The sequence below is a fragment of the Oncorhynchus tshawytscha genome, linkage group LG15, assembly GCF_018296145.1.
Source record: "Oncorhynchus tshawytscha isolate Ot180627B linkage group LG15, Otsh_v2.0, whole genome shotgun sequence".
Classification (NCBI taxonomy): Eukaryota; Metazoa; Chordata; class Actinopteri; order Salmoniformes; family Salmonidae; genus Oncorhynchus; species Oncorhynchus tshawytscha.
Window position 1 is genome coordinate 17,201,078 of NC_056443.1, and position 15,021 is coordinate 17,216,098.

The window sequence follows — 15,021 nt, forward strand, 5'->3', positions numbered from 1 at the left end:
AAAGATACCTTTTTAATAGAAAATGACAAGTGAAAGTCACCCAGTAAAATACTACTTGAGTAAAGGTCTAAAAGTATTTGGTTTTAAATATACTTAAGTATCAAAAGTAAATGTAATTTCTAAAATGTAATTAAGTATCAAAAGTATAAATCATTTCAAATTCCTTATATTAAGCAAAATCAGATGGCACCTTTTTTCTAGTATTTTATTTATTTATGGATAGCCAGGGGCACACTCCAACACTCCAACATCATTTAGAAACAAAGCAGGTGTGTTTAGTGAGTCGCCAGATCACCAGCAGTAGGGATGACCAGATGCTCTCCAGTGCGTGAATTTGACCATTTTCCTGTCCTGCTAAGCATTCAAAATGTAATGAGTACTTTTGGGTGTTAGGGAAAATGGAGTAAAAAGTATATTATTTTCTTTAGGAATGTAGTAAAGTAAAAGTAGTAAAAAATATACATAATAAAGTACAGATACCCCCAAAAAAGTACTTTACACCACTGCAATTCTGACATGTGGTTTCATACTAATATTAAGTTACATAACTTTGCCTATCTAATGTAGTTGACACTATTCGGGTTTATAAGAAGAGAAATTGTTGCGTTGTGGACCTTTTTCCTAATGTTGTCACAATACATATTTTTCTGTGTTATGTTCTGTAGTTTTCTATTGTTTACTTGTATTTTGTTAAGTTCTATTCATGTTAATATTACTTATTTATTATTTTTAAGTCTCTTTGTTTTAACGATTAACGCAACACGGTCAAACGGTCTTACAAAGACAATATTTTTGGTTTATTTCCATTCTTACTGTTAATAACACGTCTCACCCACACTTCAGTTCAGAATTTCCCTATTAATGATAATCAAGCTAGAACTATTGTGTGGAATTTTGCAAAGAGCAAAAACACAACCAAGTGTGTAGAGTTGGCCTGAGTGCTAGTCTGTTTCTGCTGTCTTGCCAACTCCTTTATGGAACTGTCATGCTGTTGCTTGATGATGACTGCAATGGAGTTGACTAGGGCACAAACAGATCTGGGACCAGGCTAGTGTAGATTTGCATGGGATTGGATGTGTCATGTCATGGTCTCTCTTCCAACTCCATGTCGAGTACACAATTAACTGTAGAGTAAGTAGCGCCTTTTGAAAGAAAAATAAATAAATGTTTGCTGCATTTTGTGTTCAGTTAGTTGACAGCTTGTTAAATAGCTGTAGGCTACCAAATAGAAAAACTTTGTTTTCTGAAGATTATTCTAAATATTCTGTTTTTATGTTTTTTGCCATGTCAATTGTAGTATATAAATACAAATAAAAGAGAATCAAATTATTACACAATTACCCTATTGCTAACAAAAGACACACAAATAAAACTAAATTGCACAAGAAGAGAACCTGATTTTTACACTATTGCACTTCAAACATGAAACACACAAACTAAATTGCACAACTAATTGCATTAGTACTGTACAAAGGTAGAGGTGCGCTATTTGATAGATTCCCCCCACTCCCCCTACCTCTGGCTTCCAATGGGGAGACCTGAGGTCAACCTACCACCGCCCACTCTCGTACTTCTGAGTGGGAGACCTTCCCAGGCAGTAGCCTGCCAAGCTCACAAACTAGAATAAGAGGGCCACCCTCGACAAGCTTTATCAACCACAGTCCCACACGGTGACATGATATCATTGACGTGACGTGCAAATGAGCGATAGAAAACCGATTGTGCAAATGTCACCATTCGGAAAATACAGCTCTGGAAAAAATGAAGAGACCACTGCAAAATGATCAGTTTCTCCGGTTTGACTATTTATAGGTATGTGTTTGGGTAAAATGAAAATTTTTTGTTTTATTCTATATACGACTGACAACATTTCTCCCAAATTCCAAATAAAAATCTAACAGCTTACTACACAACATACACTTAGTATTACTTTCTTAGCTACAGTATACATATCTCCCTGGAATATTACATCATTTATGCAGCAGCATACAATACATTTTTGGACTCACCTTGTGCTGTGTTCACTTGAACAGGAAGGTGATGTGGCAGTCCTTCATGGGCAAATTTTGTCCTTAAAGTCTGGCATTCTCTGGATTTATGGTGCTTTCAAGATAACTGGGAACTCTGAAAAACACAATGTTGAATCATGATGTTAGTAATCTTCAGGTCGGGGCTCTAGAAAGAGGCCAGAGTTCCCGACTTGGAATTCCGAGTTGGATGACCATTCAAAACATATTTTCCCAGTCGGAGCTAGTTTTTTTCCTAAGTTACCTGTTATCTTGAACTCACTGAAGTCTGAGATTTCCCATTTCCGAGTGTCCAGTTGTTTTGAAAGCGGCATAAATCATGCTGGATGGACAGCATGGCCAATGTTGAATGTTAATCCTTTTAAACTTGGAAAGGAGACCCTTAAACCCAGAATTGGACCACACATCCACTCTACTGACTAGCAGGCTAGCGATTGTTTTGCAATGCTTGCAGTTAGCCACTGATTCATTCCAAACCACTCATTGTTGGGGCCTCTCGAGTAGCTCAGCAGTCTAAGACCCTGTTTCACAGTGCTAGAGGCGTCACTACAGACCCAGGGTGTGTCATAGCTGGCCGCGTCCAGGAGACCCGTGAGGTGGTGCACAGTTGGTTCGGGTTAGGGGAGGGTTTGGCTGGCTGGGATGTCCTTGTCCCATCGCGTTCTAGCAACTCCCTATGGCGGGGCAGGACACTGTACACGCTGACCTCGGTCACCAGCTGTACAGTGTTTCCTCCAACACAGTGGTGCAGCTGGCTTCCAGGTATAGCGAGCAGTGTGGCTTGGCGGGGTCATGTTTTGGTTATGGCTCTCGACCTTCGCCTCTCCTGAGTTACAGGAGTTACAGCGATGGGACAAGACCGTAAGGGGTAAAAAGTACACACAAAAAAAACTCTTAAGTGATTTCCAACTTGTTTATGGCCGATGATCACTGATAAATTTTATCTGTAATTTCTCTTCATATCACAAGGATTGAAAAGGATTTGCCAGTAGATTGTTGACTTGATTCATCATGATGACTGCTAGCTAATATTTTGAAAGTGTGATGTTGACATGTCCAATCAAAGCTACTGTAGATATAGTGTGATTTGACATTTTATCTGTAGCCAATGACCTTGAGCCTTCTTAGATGGGCACTTCTAATGTAACTCTATGGCAGCAGCCAAGGGGCTTGAATCTTCGAGCTCTCCCTGTAGATATTGCGTTGACGTAGTGTCCCCATGAGTGACAGAATACTGAGTCAATCATGGCGCAACTAGAGAACATGACCAACCTCTAAGCGCCGCATTTCCCGCTGGCTGCCCAAACACCACAGAAAGCACTGAGCTAGTGTTACGACTCCCACCGAAGGTAGCTCCCCTGCCTGTTTGGGCGGCGCTCGGCGGTCGTCGTTGCCGGTCTACTACCCGCCACCGATCCCTTTTTCCTTTTCTGTTCGTTTGGTTTTATTGGTTGCACCTGTCCCTTATTTTGTTTCTTGATTTATGTCTATTTAAACCTGTTAGGCCCGCCTATGTTCGTGCGGGATTATTTTCTGTTAGTCGGGGTGTACATGTTTGTGTTCCTGTCCGTTAGTGCCCTGTGTTGAGTCTGACTATTTTTCAGTCTGTTTATCGCCTATGGTTTTTGGCGTTCGTGTGGGAATCCCAATAAAGACGGGTTTCCCCAGTATCCTCTGCTCTCTGCAATTGACTCTGCACCCACCACTCCAGGCTATTGTGACAGCTAGGCTGAAACACCTGCATTTTGGAGCTGCCTTATTCAAGAAAGCAAAAAAGAGACCACGTTTGTACGGAGCTTTATTAACTCAAAGATTATTAATTTTTTTACATTGTTTCTCAAACTGATACATGACACGTATTAATGCCAAAATAACATTCAAAACATGCAAAAAATGTGTTTATATATATGCAAACAGTGGACTTCTTACTTCCTTTCTTTTAGCTAAACAGAGCCCCACCTGTTTTGAGCCCCACCTGCCCTGAATGATGGGGCACCACTGGATACACCCTATATGTTTAATAAAATCAGCTATATGCATTGAGCTTGTCTGATGCTTTAAGCTTACGGTTTGATGAAATAAGACAAATGCCTCAAGAGGGCGCCAGAGATCTAGATAAGCAGAATAAAATAACTTCAGCTGACTCTACTCTCCCGCTCCAGCTGGCTTTCTAAGATTCTGCTGAAGTTGCGCTACGCTAGGAGTCAGCAACCCTTCTCATGTTGAATGCCAATGTATCTTACCATTTCTACCGATCTGCATGCCAGTTGTGGTTTTCATATGCACATTTTTGTGAAACAGTTTCATTAACTTATAATGAAGTCTTCGTATCTCACAATCATTGCCATTGCCATCTATGTAAAAAAATAGCCTAAATAAAGCCAACAAATAAAAACATTGCAGCCTTCAGGTAGAAAAGATAATGATTTAAAAAAAAATTGAAACATTGTATTAACTATTAAGTTGGTGGCAACATTGTATAAAATATTCTGGGCCCTCAGTTTCCCAGGACAGACACAGATGTTGGCTATTTGTGTAAGGGATAAGAAGCTCACCGGAGTACCGGCACCTCATATTTTCTACGGCTTGAGCTTCTGTTCCTCTTATAGAATATTAGCGAAAAAGCATTGTGGAGTTCCTGCACCTTATATAAACAGTACCAGCACTCAAAATGAGTACCGGAACCTATTTCAGTAAAAGTCACGCACTGATAAAAAGTAATCACGTAGGCCTATTTATTTACGTTTCCAATGGATCAAGACATTATCGAAACAAGAGAGCTGGGGGAAAAAAAATACATTGAGGATCTATTATAATTATCAATGGATGTAAAAAACAGACTTCCTTTGCTTGCTGTTTGAGGTGAAGAAAACATTACTTTGAGAAATACTATCAGATCCCCAAATGGGCACATTTATATGCCTTCATTTACGCCAGGCCAGGCAGCCTATAGGTCTACTTCTCTGCGTGCGCGTCCTCACTCAATACTGACAGGAGCACTCCAAACAAAAGACAATGACTAAATTGACAAAACTCATAAAAGGAATGAAATAAACCAAAACTTGTTTCTCACAAGTGTAGCATATGTTGTTCACTCTGCAAACAATGTGTCCACTCAGACAATGAGAAGGGGGAAGACTGGAATAATAATATTGAATGCATTCAAATAAATTACTGTAACCAAAGTAACAACATTGTAGATTAGAAATGATAGGAATTAAAGGTAAATCTACTACTGGTGATATATGTTATGGGGAATTGATACACACTAACAAGCAAAGCAAACAATTGACACAATGAAGTTATGAAACAACCATGTCAAAACACTACAAGTCATTCACATGGAACACTGTTTGGGTTGTAGGCCTACCGTGTTAAAAACCATATATATAGATATATACACAACCTAATACAGGGCCTTCAGAAAGTTTTCATACCCCTTGACTTGTTTTACATTTTGTTGTGTTACAGCCTGAATTCAAGTCGAATAAAAAAAATACAAAAATCTCACCCATCTACACATAATTACCTGACAATGACAAAGTGAAAATATGTTATTTTGAAATATTGAATTTACATAAGTATTCACACCCCTCAGCATGTTAGAATCAACCTTTTCCGGTGATTACAACTGTCTTCCTGGTTAAGTTTCTAAGCGCTTTGCACACGTGGATTGTAAAATACTTGCACGTTATTATTTTTACTCTTCAAGCTCTATTCCATTTATTCTTATCCTAAAAAAAACTCCCTAGTCCTCACCGATGAAGAGCATACCCATAACATGATGCAGCCACCACCATGCTTGACAATATGTTGAGTGGTACTCAGTGATGTGTTGTGTTGGATTTGTCCCAAACATAACGCTTTTGTATTCAGGACATAGAGTTAAATTCTTTGCCACATTTTTTTTCAGTTTTACTTTAGTGCCATATTTCAAACAGGATGCATGTTTTGGAATATTGTTATTCTGTACAGGCCTCCTTCTTTACAATGTGTAATTTAGGTACGTTTTTAAAACCATCAATCTTTATATGGCGTGAATCTGAAGAAATCGCCACATTTCATATGCCAAAGCAAAACCCGTAGTGAAAGCCCCCAGAGACCTGACCACTGCAGCTGAAGATGACTGTAGGCCTACCTCATCCAAACAACCAAGGCTTGAGTTGAATCATTCAGGAGGACAGGCTTTAACCCAGGATAGCTGAACAAGCATAGAATCAGGAATTAGAATAGTAATTGTGTAGTGAACACGATGGGAGACAGAGAGCTGGTTTCAAGCGCAGGGCGCAGCAGGTGTTTATTTGCAAAGGACCACAGGAGGAGGCAGGTAGCTGGGTCCAGGGGCAGGCAGAAGGTCATACACAGGGGGTCTAAAAAGGCAACAGTTCAGGCAGGGAAAGGGCTAGTGACGTCGTCCGGGAGATCAGGCAATAGGTTGATAACAGGAAATCCGATAGGCTAAAGTACAGGCAGGGAATAGGCGTCGTTAGTGAGGCAGGCCAAAGCTATCATACAAGGGAGGATTAAATTACGGGAAAACCATAGCTCCAAAAAGGAGTGTCACAAAACAAACAATACCTCACAATGATGGGGTGCAAAGAACTGAACTAAATAGTGTGTGATAATGACATACAGGTGTGTGAACAGGTGATTGGGATCTGGAGAGTGAGCTGCTTTCAGGGGATCTACGTGTTTGAGAGTGTGAGTTGGAAGCAGACGTTACAAATTGAGTAAGATCTCTATGTGAACAAGCTTGGAGCTGGGTATGTAGTAGAGGAAATCCTGCCCTTTTCCATGGTAGTATATTTCATTATTAGGTTACTTATTTGGTGTATAGGCCTACATAACGTAAGGTTGACATTGAGTGAGGGTGTGCAGCATTTTGGGGTGTAATGCAAAAGTAATGTAACTGATTACTTTTCCCATGGAGTAATAAGTAAATGAATTTGTTATTGTTGAAAGAAGTATTGAGTAATAGGTAATATACTTACTTTTTTGAGTAATGACACCAACACTGATTACACTGTTTTCCTTTTTCTTTCCAAAGCTTCTTAATAGGACTGAACCAATGTCTCAGGACTTGCTATTCCATTTCTTCCACAGCGTAGAGTACTTTACCCACTTTTGGAGAGAATTTTAGAATCTATCTCTCTATTCTCACCATAAAAACAAGGTGGAGGTGTTTTGGCTTTCTCACTGGGCCCGGTTTTTCTCTCACTAACTACCTGGTAAAATAGGCAACACTCTTGAGACCACACTGAGCTTTACTCTGAATTTGATTTATTTTACCTTTATTTAACTAGGCAAGTCAGATAAAACAAACTTTTATTTTCAACGACAGAGTTGTACCTTGTCAGCTCGGGGATTTTAACATATTTTTACCCCCCCCCCCAAGAAACCACTAACCAAACAAATATGAACTGCAAAAAAGTTTATTAATAATCTAGATGGAAGGATTTCTCAAAGTATTTCAGGGATGTGAGGGAAGAGGGGGCTCACAGGACTACTCAAGGTTTAGCTTAGATGGGTGCATCAAGGAATGGAGGGATAGAGGGGTTCGGGGATTGGGGGGGGAGAAAGACGGATCAGGGGAGTAGCGGCCCGACTCTGACCCTGCTCTTGCAGGGCTACTGCTCCCACTGGGGAAGACTGGGTTTATGTGGTGAGAGGTTGAGAACCCCCCTGCTGGCCGGTGCAGGTAGTGTGGTGGGGGGGACATATAGGCTGCCATCTGCATTTGCATGGCCTGGAGGACCCAGGGGTTATACATCGCTGCTTGCATCCATGCCATCTGGGCCTGAGCCATCTGGGCATACAGGGCCTGGGCTTGAACCTGTTGGGATTGGGCCTGATGGGCTTGGGCCTGGTGGGCATTTAGGGCCTGAGCTTGGAACTGCTGGGCTTGAGCCTGATGGGCCTGAGCTTGTGCTAGGTGGGCATTTCGGGCCTGGGCTTGTGACTGGTGGGCTTGGTGTGCCTGGGCCTCATTTGCCTCTTTGAACTGGGCCTTGGCTATACAAAGCTGGTGGTTGATGGAGGGTGTGAAGACCAAAGAGTGGGCTAGGTGGTGGTGGCAGGCTTCGGGGGTGGCCACAGTGGGACCTGGGGCTGGTCCAGCTGGTCCTGGTGCCCTGTCGAAAGGGTTGGGGTTGAGCCTCACCCAACCATGGCCTATGGGAGTGATGCTTCGACTACTACCGCTGTGTCCCTCATGGGTGGTGGTAGGCCTGGAGGCCGGCGAAGATGCCACAGAGGCTGTTGGTGGGTTTGGGGAGGAGGAGGCTGGGGCTGTGGTGGGAGCCGGGGTGGAGTAGGTGTAATAGGGGGTTAGGGCCTGTGCAGGGGTGGATGGGTTGGAGTAGGAGCAGGAGGGGGCTGGGGTGGGGTAGGACAAGGTAAAGGACGGGGCTGGGGGGGAGGCTGGAGCCGGTGTGGATGGGGTGTGGGAGGAGGAGGGTGTGACCAGCAGAACAGTCTTATTCTGGTTAACAGCCGAGCTGATCTTGGCAACCAGGTCCTTGGCAGCTAGCGAGAGCTGCTCCTTCTCCTTCTCATCCTTCTCAGCCTGGCCGTCCCGGGTCTCAGCTTTACTGGTAACGGGAGGGCTAATGGGAGTAACAGGAGGGTCGGGCTGACGGGGAGGACCAGGGATGACCATGACTATCTCCACATCGTCCTCCTCCACCGCTTCCACCTCTGCAACCACCGGTACCTTGATCTTCTTCAGTAGGTTCTCCTGGTGCTGTCTGAAGCTGTGATGGTAGTACATGGACAACTGGAAAACATAAGACAGGCATTGAGATGAGATAGGGCCTATTTGTAAATCCTAGAGATTGTGACAGTGAGTTATGATTGTGAGCCGTAAATAGCCTATATGATGATAGTGTAGGTAGGCTTTATGTCCCAAATGACACCATGTCCCCTATGTAGTGCACTACTTTTGACCAGGACCCATAAGGGGAGAGAAGGAACCATAAATGGAATAAATAGAGTGCCAAAAACATGTAACCACATTGGTAATGCATTGCTAATAGATTTAGGCCACTTAATGTGTTTGATCAATTAGGCCATACCTTTGAGGTGGGGGTAGCTGAGGAGAGCTTTTGAAAACCGTAGAGGATCAGTTGTTGGTCGAATCCTGCCATGGTGACACATGGGAGAGTAGGTTGGAATCCTGTTCGCTGCAACACCTCCTTGGTGAACCGTTCCTCATCGAGAAGCATGTAAATGCCATTCTTGTCCCATGTGGCCGACTTGAACAAGTCCGAATCCACTATTTTCCACAACCTCGTAGGGAAATCTTGATTGAAGAAGGAATTGCTCAGTGTCACTGTTTTTTCGTGGTCAAGGCGAGGCCTCTTCCGATATTTGAGCATCTGTCGAGCGTTTTCCTCCAGAAGGTAGCTAAAATCTACGTCAGTGCCAATCGCGGAAGTCTCAGCTTCGACATCTCGTACCCTCGTACTGTTGTGCCGTTTGTGAACCGTTAGGTCTATGCCTAACACTCTTGGAGATGCACTCATGCTGTCACTATTTAGCTGTTGCGATTGTTCCGCTAAAGTATTCGTGGCCATATTTTTGGCAAGCAAGCAGAAAAGTTTATATTGCTTCACAGGTACTTCTCAATAACAGAAAACACGATTGCTGTCGTCATTAATTTTAAAAGTAGCACTTGTTTTTATGGACGTCATAGAAGCTCAATGGCAACATCATAATGCGCTTTAAACCAAGGTGAATTCGCGCGTGCAAACAATCCAAACAACAGTCAAGGCTCGAAAAAAAATCTGATTAGTCACTCAGAATATCAATCGTTGACATCCGAGTGGTTCCCTCAGCGCGCTTTAAAACAACCAATGTAAGTGGACATAGCTCTCTCTGTTGTATATGCTTTCCTTTGAGGCGGTTTATTGAATGGTTGATTCAAAGAAACAGAACGAAACTCCCGCCCTACCACAATAAAGAAAAAACACACACAGAAATATTGTTGGACCAGTATTTATCTTTAGAATAGCTTCGGAGTTCTTTCGCGTCTATGCTTTTACTTTTACGTATGGCTCGCGTCTCACTGTGACTCGTTGCTACATGTTTTGTGTGTTGGCATTGGTTACTAAAAAAGTTCGCATTGTGACGTTTTTAATATGTATGAAGCATGCAGCTTTCAAGTGAATTCCATCCGTCAATCATTCTTTACCAACCTGCAAGGCGCACAGACAAAAACTTGCATGAGCAAAGAGTAACGGATTTTTCCCACTACCGTGCCCTCATACATACAACTAGAAGATGACGAGCAGGAGATCAGCGCGAATATACCGAATCCATACCGGTATAACAATCTCTACCCACGCTCATCCCCTGACGCGGTCTCCCCCAGTGTCTCCCTCCGCGTCCCCTGTAGAGGAGTCGGGGGACGAGAACTTCTCCGCGGAGCGTCCATGCTTCAAAGAGCGGACAGACACGATCCTCACGCTCACCCCGGTTGCCAAGGCTGCCAAGAGGCTTCGTCTGGACCAGGGAAATGTGAGAATATGTTGTGTTTATTTGCTGTCTGTATGCTGAAGGATTGTATTGTTCACCTGCCTGGGGACTGGATATATAAGCTATTTCGTTAACACCTTCCTATTATTGAGTTGCACCCCCCATTTGCCCTCAGAACAGACTCAATTCGTCAGGTCATGGACTCTACAAAGTGTCAAAAGCGTTCCACAGGGATGCTGGCCCATGTTGACTCCAATGCTTCCCGCAGTTGTGTCAAGTTGGCTGGATGTCCTTTGGGTGGTGAACCATTCTTGATACACACGGGAAACTGTTGAGCGTGAAAACCCCAGCAGCATTGCAGTTCTTGACACACTCAAAGCGGTGTACCTAGCACCTACTACCATACCCCGTTCAAAGGCACTTCAATCTTTGGTCTTGCCCAGTCACCATCTGAATGACACACAAACAATCCATGTGTCAATGGTCTCAAGGTTTAAAAATCCTTCTTTAACCTGTCTCCTCCCCTTCATCTACACTGATTGAAGTGGATTTAACAAGGGACAATGAGGGATCATAGCTTTCACCTGGATTCACCTGGTCAGTCTGTCACGGAAAGAGCATGTGTTCCTAATGTTTTTCACACTCAGTTCAGTACTTTTGACGATAATATGTTGCCATTTGGGGCGCAGCCTTGGCTAAAGTAGGCCTACAATGCAAAACATCTTTTTGAAAGATTTAGCCATGTTTCAGTTGTACATGGTCCCTGTCAAACCAATTTAATGTATACAAATTCCTTTCAGGGACAGAACCTGCCACTGCAACCCACCAGGCCAATCGGGGAGACTCTGTGCCACTACCGCACTGCCCTGCCACGTCCCTGGCTTCCCTGGGAAACTCTGGATGCTGGTGGAGACCGATCTGATGAAATCAGAGCGGGAGGTGAGGGAGAGATAAAGAGGGATGGATGGATGGATGGAGAGATAAAGAGAGAGAGGGATGGATGGATGGATGGATGGAGAGATAGAGAGAGAGGGATGGATGGATGGAGAGATATGGATGGAGAGATAGAGAGAGATGGATGGATGGATGGATGGAGAGAGAGAGATGGATGATGGATGGATGGATGGATGGAGAGAGATGATGATGGATGGATAGAGATGGATGGATGGATGGATGGATGGATGGATGAGAGAGAGATGGGATGGATGGATGGATGGATGGATGGATGGAGAGAGAGAGGGATGGATGGATGGATGGATGGATGGAGAGATAGAGAGGGATGATAGATGGATGGATGGATGGATGGATGGAGAGAGAGGGATGGATGGATGGAGAGATAGGGATGGATGGATGGATGGATGGATGGATGGATGGAGATGGAGAGATAGAGATGGATGAGATGGATGGATGGATGATGGATGGATGGATGGATGGAGAGATGGAAGATGATGGATGGATGGAGAGAGAGAGAGATGGATGGATGGATGAGAGAGAGAGAGATGATGGATGGATGGAGAGAGAGATGGATGGAGAGAGAGAGAGAGGGATGGATGGATGGATGGAGAGAGAGAGAGGATGGATGGATGGATGGATGGATGGAGAGATAGAGATGGATGGAGGATGGATGAGAGGGGGATGGATGGATGGATGGATGGATGATGGATGGATGGATGGATGGATGGATGGATGGATGGATGAGGATGGATGATAGAAGGATGGATGGATGAGAGATGGATGGATGGATGGAGAGAGAGAGAGAGAGAGAGAGGATGGATGAGAGATGATGATGGATGGATGGAGAGAGATGATGGATGGATGGAGAGAGAGAGGGATGGATGGATGGATGGAGATGAGAGAGAGGGATGGATGGATGGATGGATGGAGAGATAGAGAGAGGGGGATGGATGGATGGATGGAGAGATATGGATGGATGGATGGATGAGAGAGAGGATGGATGATGGATGGATGGATGGAGAGATAGAGATGGATGGAGAGAGAGAGGGATGGATGGATGGATGGATGGAGAGATAGAGAGGATGATGGATGGATGGATGGAGAGATGGATGGATAGAGAGGGATGATAGAAGGATGGATGGATGGAGAGAGAGAGATGGATGGATGGATGGATGGATGGAGAGAGAGAGATGGATGGATGGATGGATGGATGGATGAGGTGGATGGAGATGGAGATGATGGAGGATGGATGGAGAGAGATGGATGGATGGATGGATGGATGGAGAGAGAGAGAGATGATGGAGAGAGGAGAGAGAGAGATGATGATGGATGGATGGAGAGAGAGATGGATGGATGGAGAGAGAGAGGGATGGATGGATGGATGGATGGAGAGAGAGAGAGATGGATGGATGGATGGATGGAGATGGATGGAGGAGAGAGAGGGGATGGATGGATGGATGGATGGATGGAGAGATAGAAGATGGATGGATGGAGAGAGAGAGGGATGGATGGATGGATGGATGGAGAGATAGAGATGGATGGAGAGAGAGAGGGATGGATGGATGGATGGATGGAGAGATAGAGAGGGATGGATGGATGGATGGAGAGATAGAGAGGGATGATGGATAGAAGGATGGATGGATGGAGAGAGAGAGAGAGGGGATGGATGGATGGAGAGAGAGAGAGATGGATGGATGGATGGATGGATGGAGAGATATGGATGGATGGATGGAGAGAGAGAGGGATGGATGGATGGATGGATGGAGAGAGAGAGCGATGGATGGATGGATGGATGGATGGATGGATGGAGGATGGATGGAGGGATGGAGAGATAGGAGAGGATGGATGGATGGATGGATGGATGGATGGATGGATGGATGGAGAGATAGAGAGGGATGGATGGATGGATGGATGGAGAGAGAGAGGGATGATAGAAGGATGGATGGATGGAGAGAGAGAGGGATGGATGGAGAGATAAAGAGAAAGGAGAGAAAATTCATTGTATATACAAGTGCCAGCAAAAACCTGTATGTTGCCATCGACAAGGAGATGTTCCTTAAGGAGATTCTGGAGATGGCTCCCCCATAGCTGTTTATCAACAAGAGAATGCGCGGTATCTACCGACAGCTTAGCCTGTATGGACAGTTTAGACTGTATGGACAGTTTAGCCTGTATGGACAGTTTAGCCTGTATGGACAGCTTAGCCTGTATGGACAGCTTAGCCTGTATGGACAGCTTAGCCTGTATGGACAGCTTAGCCTGTATGGACAGTTTAGCCTGTATGGACAGTTTAGCCTGTATGGACAGTTTAGCCTGTATGGACAGCCTGTTTAGCCTGTATGGACAGTTTAGCCTGTTTAGCCTGTATGGACAGCTTAGCCTGTATGGACAGTTTAGCCTGTATGGACAGTTTAGCCTGTATGGACAGTTTAGCCTGTATGATTTCGATAAGATGTACGGTTCGGTAAGATGTACGGTTCCCGTGATTGTGGGGAACGTGAACAACGCCACGAGCGGCCCAGTAAGCCCTGCTTGGGACGGCGCTCAGAGCGTAAGCAAGGTAATTCATACGCACACATTTTTATTTGTGGAAAAGAAGATTCCCACCGGGCACCAATGTGAAATAGACGTTGAATTGACGTCTGTGCCCAGTGGGAAGTTGAGTTCATGTTTAGCTACAGCGTAATGGTATCTGGTCTCTGCCCACGTTTGGTGAGGATTCCCGGGCGCAGCTTTGGCTATCGATGGCCTCCCGCTGGATGTCTCACTTCAAGCCGCTCTACAGAAAGTCTATGATGGCCCTCTCAGCACAGCAACACAAAAGAGCCGACATACCTTCCTTTCCCTCCTCTTCCTCCTCCTTCGCTCTCGTTCTCACTCCACTTCAGCCCTGCGCTAAGTGTGGCTACATCCAGGGGGCTACAGCCCATCCCGCGTATACTCTCACAAAGATACATAGGCACATCTAGATTCATAAATGAAGATAACCTGCATTATATGTGGCTGTTTCTCTCTTTGTCCATACATTGTTCACATTATAATGTATCTACCAGCTGCAGTATTATGGCTGCATCTCTCTATTCTATTCCCTGTGTGTACACTACTTTCAACCAGAGCCCAATAGACCCTGTTTAAAATTACTATGCTTGTATTTGTTCAGACAGCTTTTTTTTTAGACTGCACTTTGTTTGCCAACAGGGGGCAGTAGAATCATACCATCACACACACACACACACACACACACACACACACACAATTACATTACAACAGCCACTTGTATAAGTGTTTATGTTGTGTGAGTTTAGAATGCGTTCCAAATGGCACCCTATTCGCTATATAGTGCACTACTTTTAACCAGGAACAATAGGGCCCTTGTCAAAAATGTTATATAAATTCAAGTCATTATATAGGGCTTCACAAACACACACACACACACACACACACACACACACAAAACAGGTCTGAGTCTGGAGATGAGCTAATGTTGAAAGCCACAGGTACACAAACAGAGCCTTGTAGTCTGAGGGTAAAGTGCTTAACCACAACCTCTCTCTCTCTCTTTCTC

At 44.3% G+C, this 15,021-nt stretch overlaps 1 protein-coding gene across 1 annotated transcript; it reads right to left on the reverse strand.

The window, feature by feature from the left end:
• Positions 1–7,443: 7,443 nt before the first annotated feature.
• On the reverse strand, positions 7,444–10,644 carry LOC112214948 (heat shock transcription factor, X-linked-like). The gene is made up of 2 exons (XM_024373978.2): positions 9,101–10,644; positions 7,444–8,802 (listed from the first exon to the last, which is right to left on the reverse strand). Exons 1-2 carry the CDS (start codon positions 9,599–9,601, stop codon positions 7,531–7,533), a joined length of 1,773 nt encoding a protein of 590 aa, XP_024229746.1. The 5' UTR covers positions 9,602–10,644; the 3' UTR covers positions 7,444–7,530.
• Positions 10,645–15,021: the final 4,377 nt, after the last annotated feature.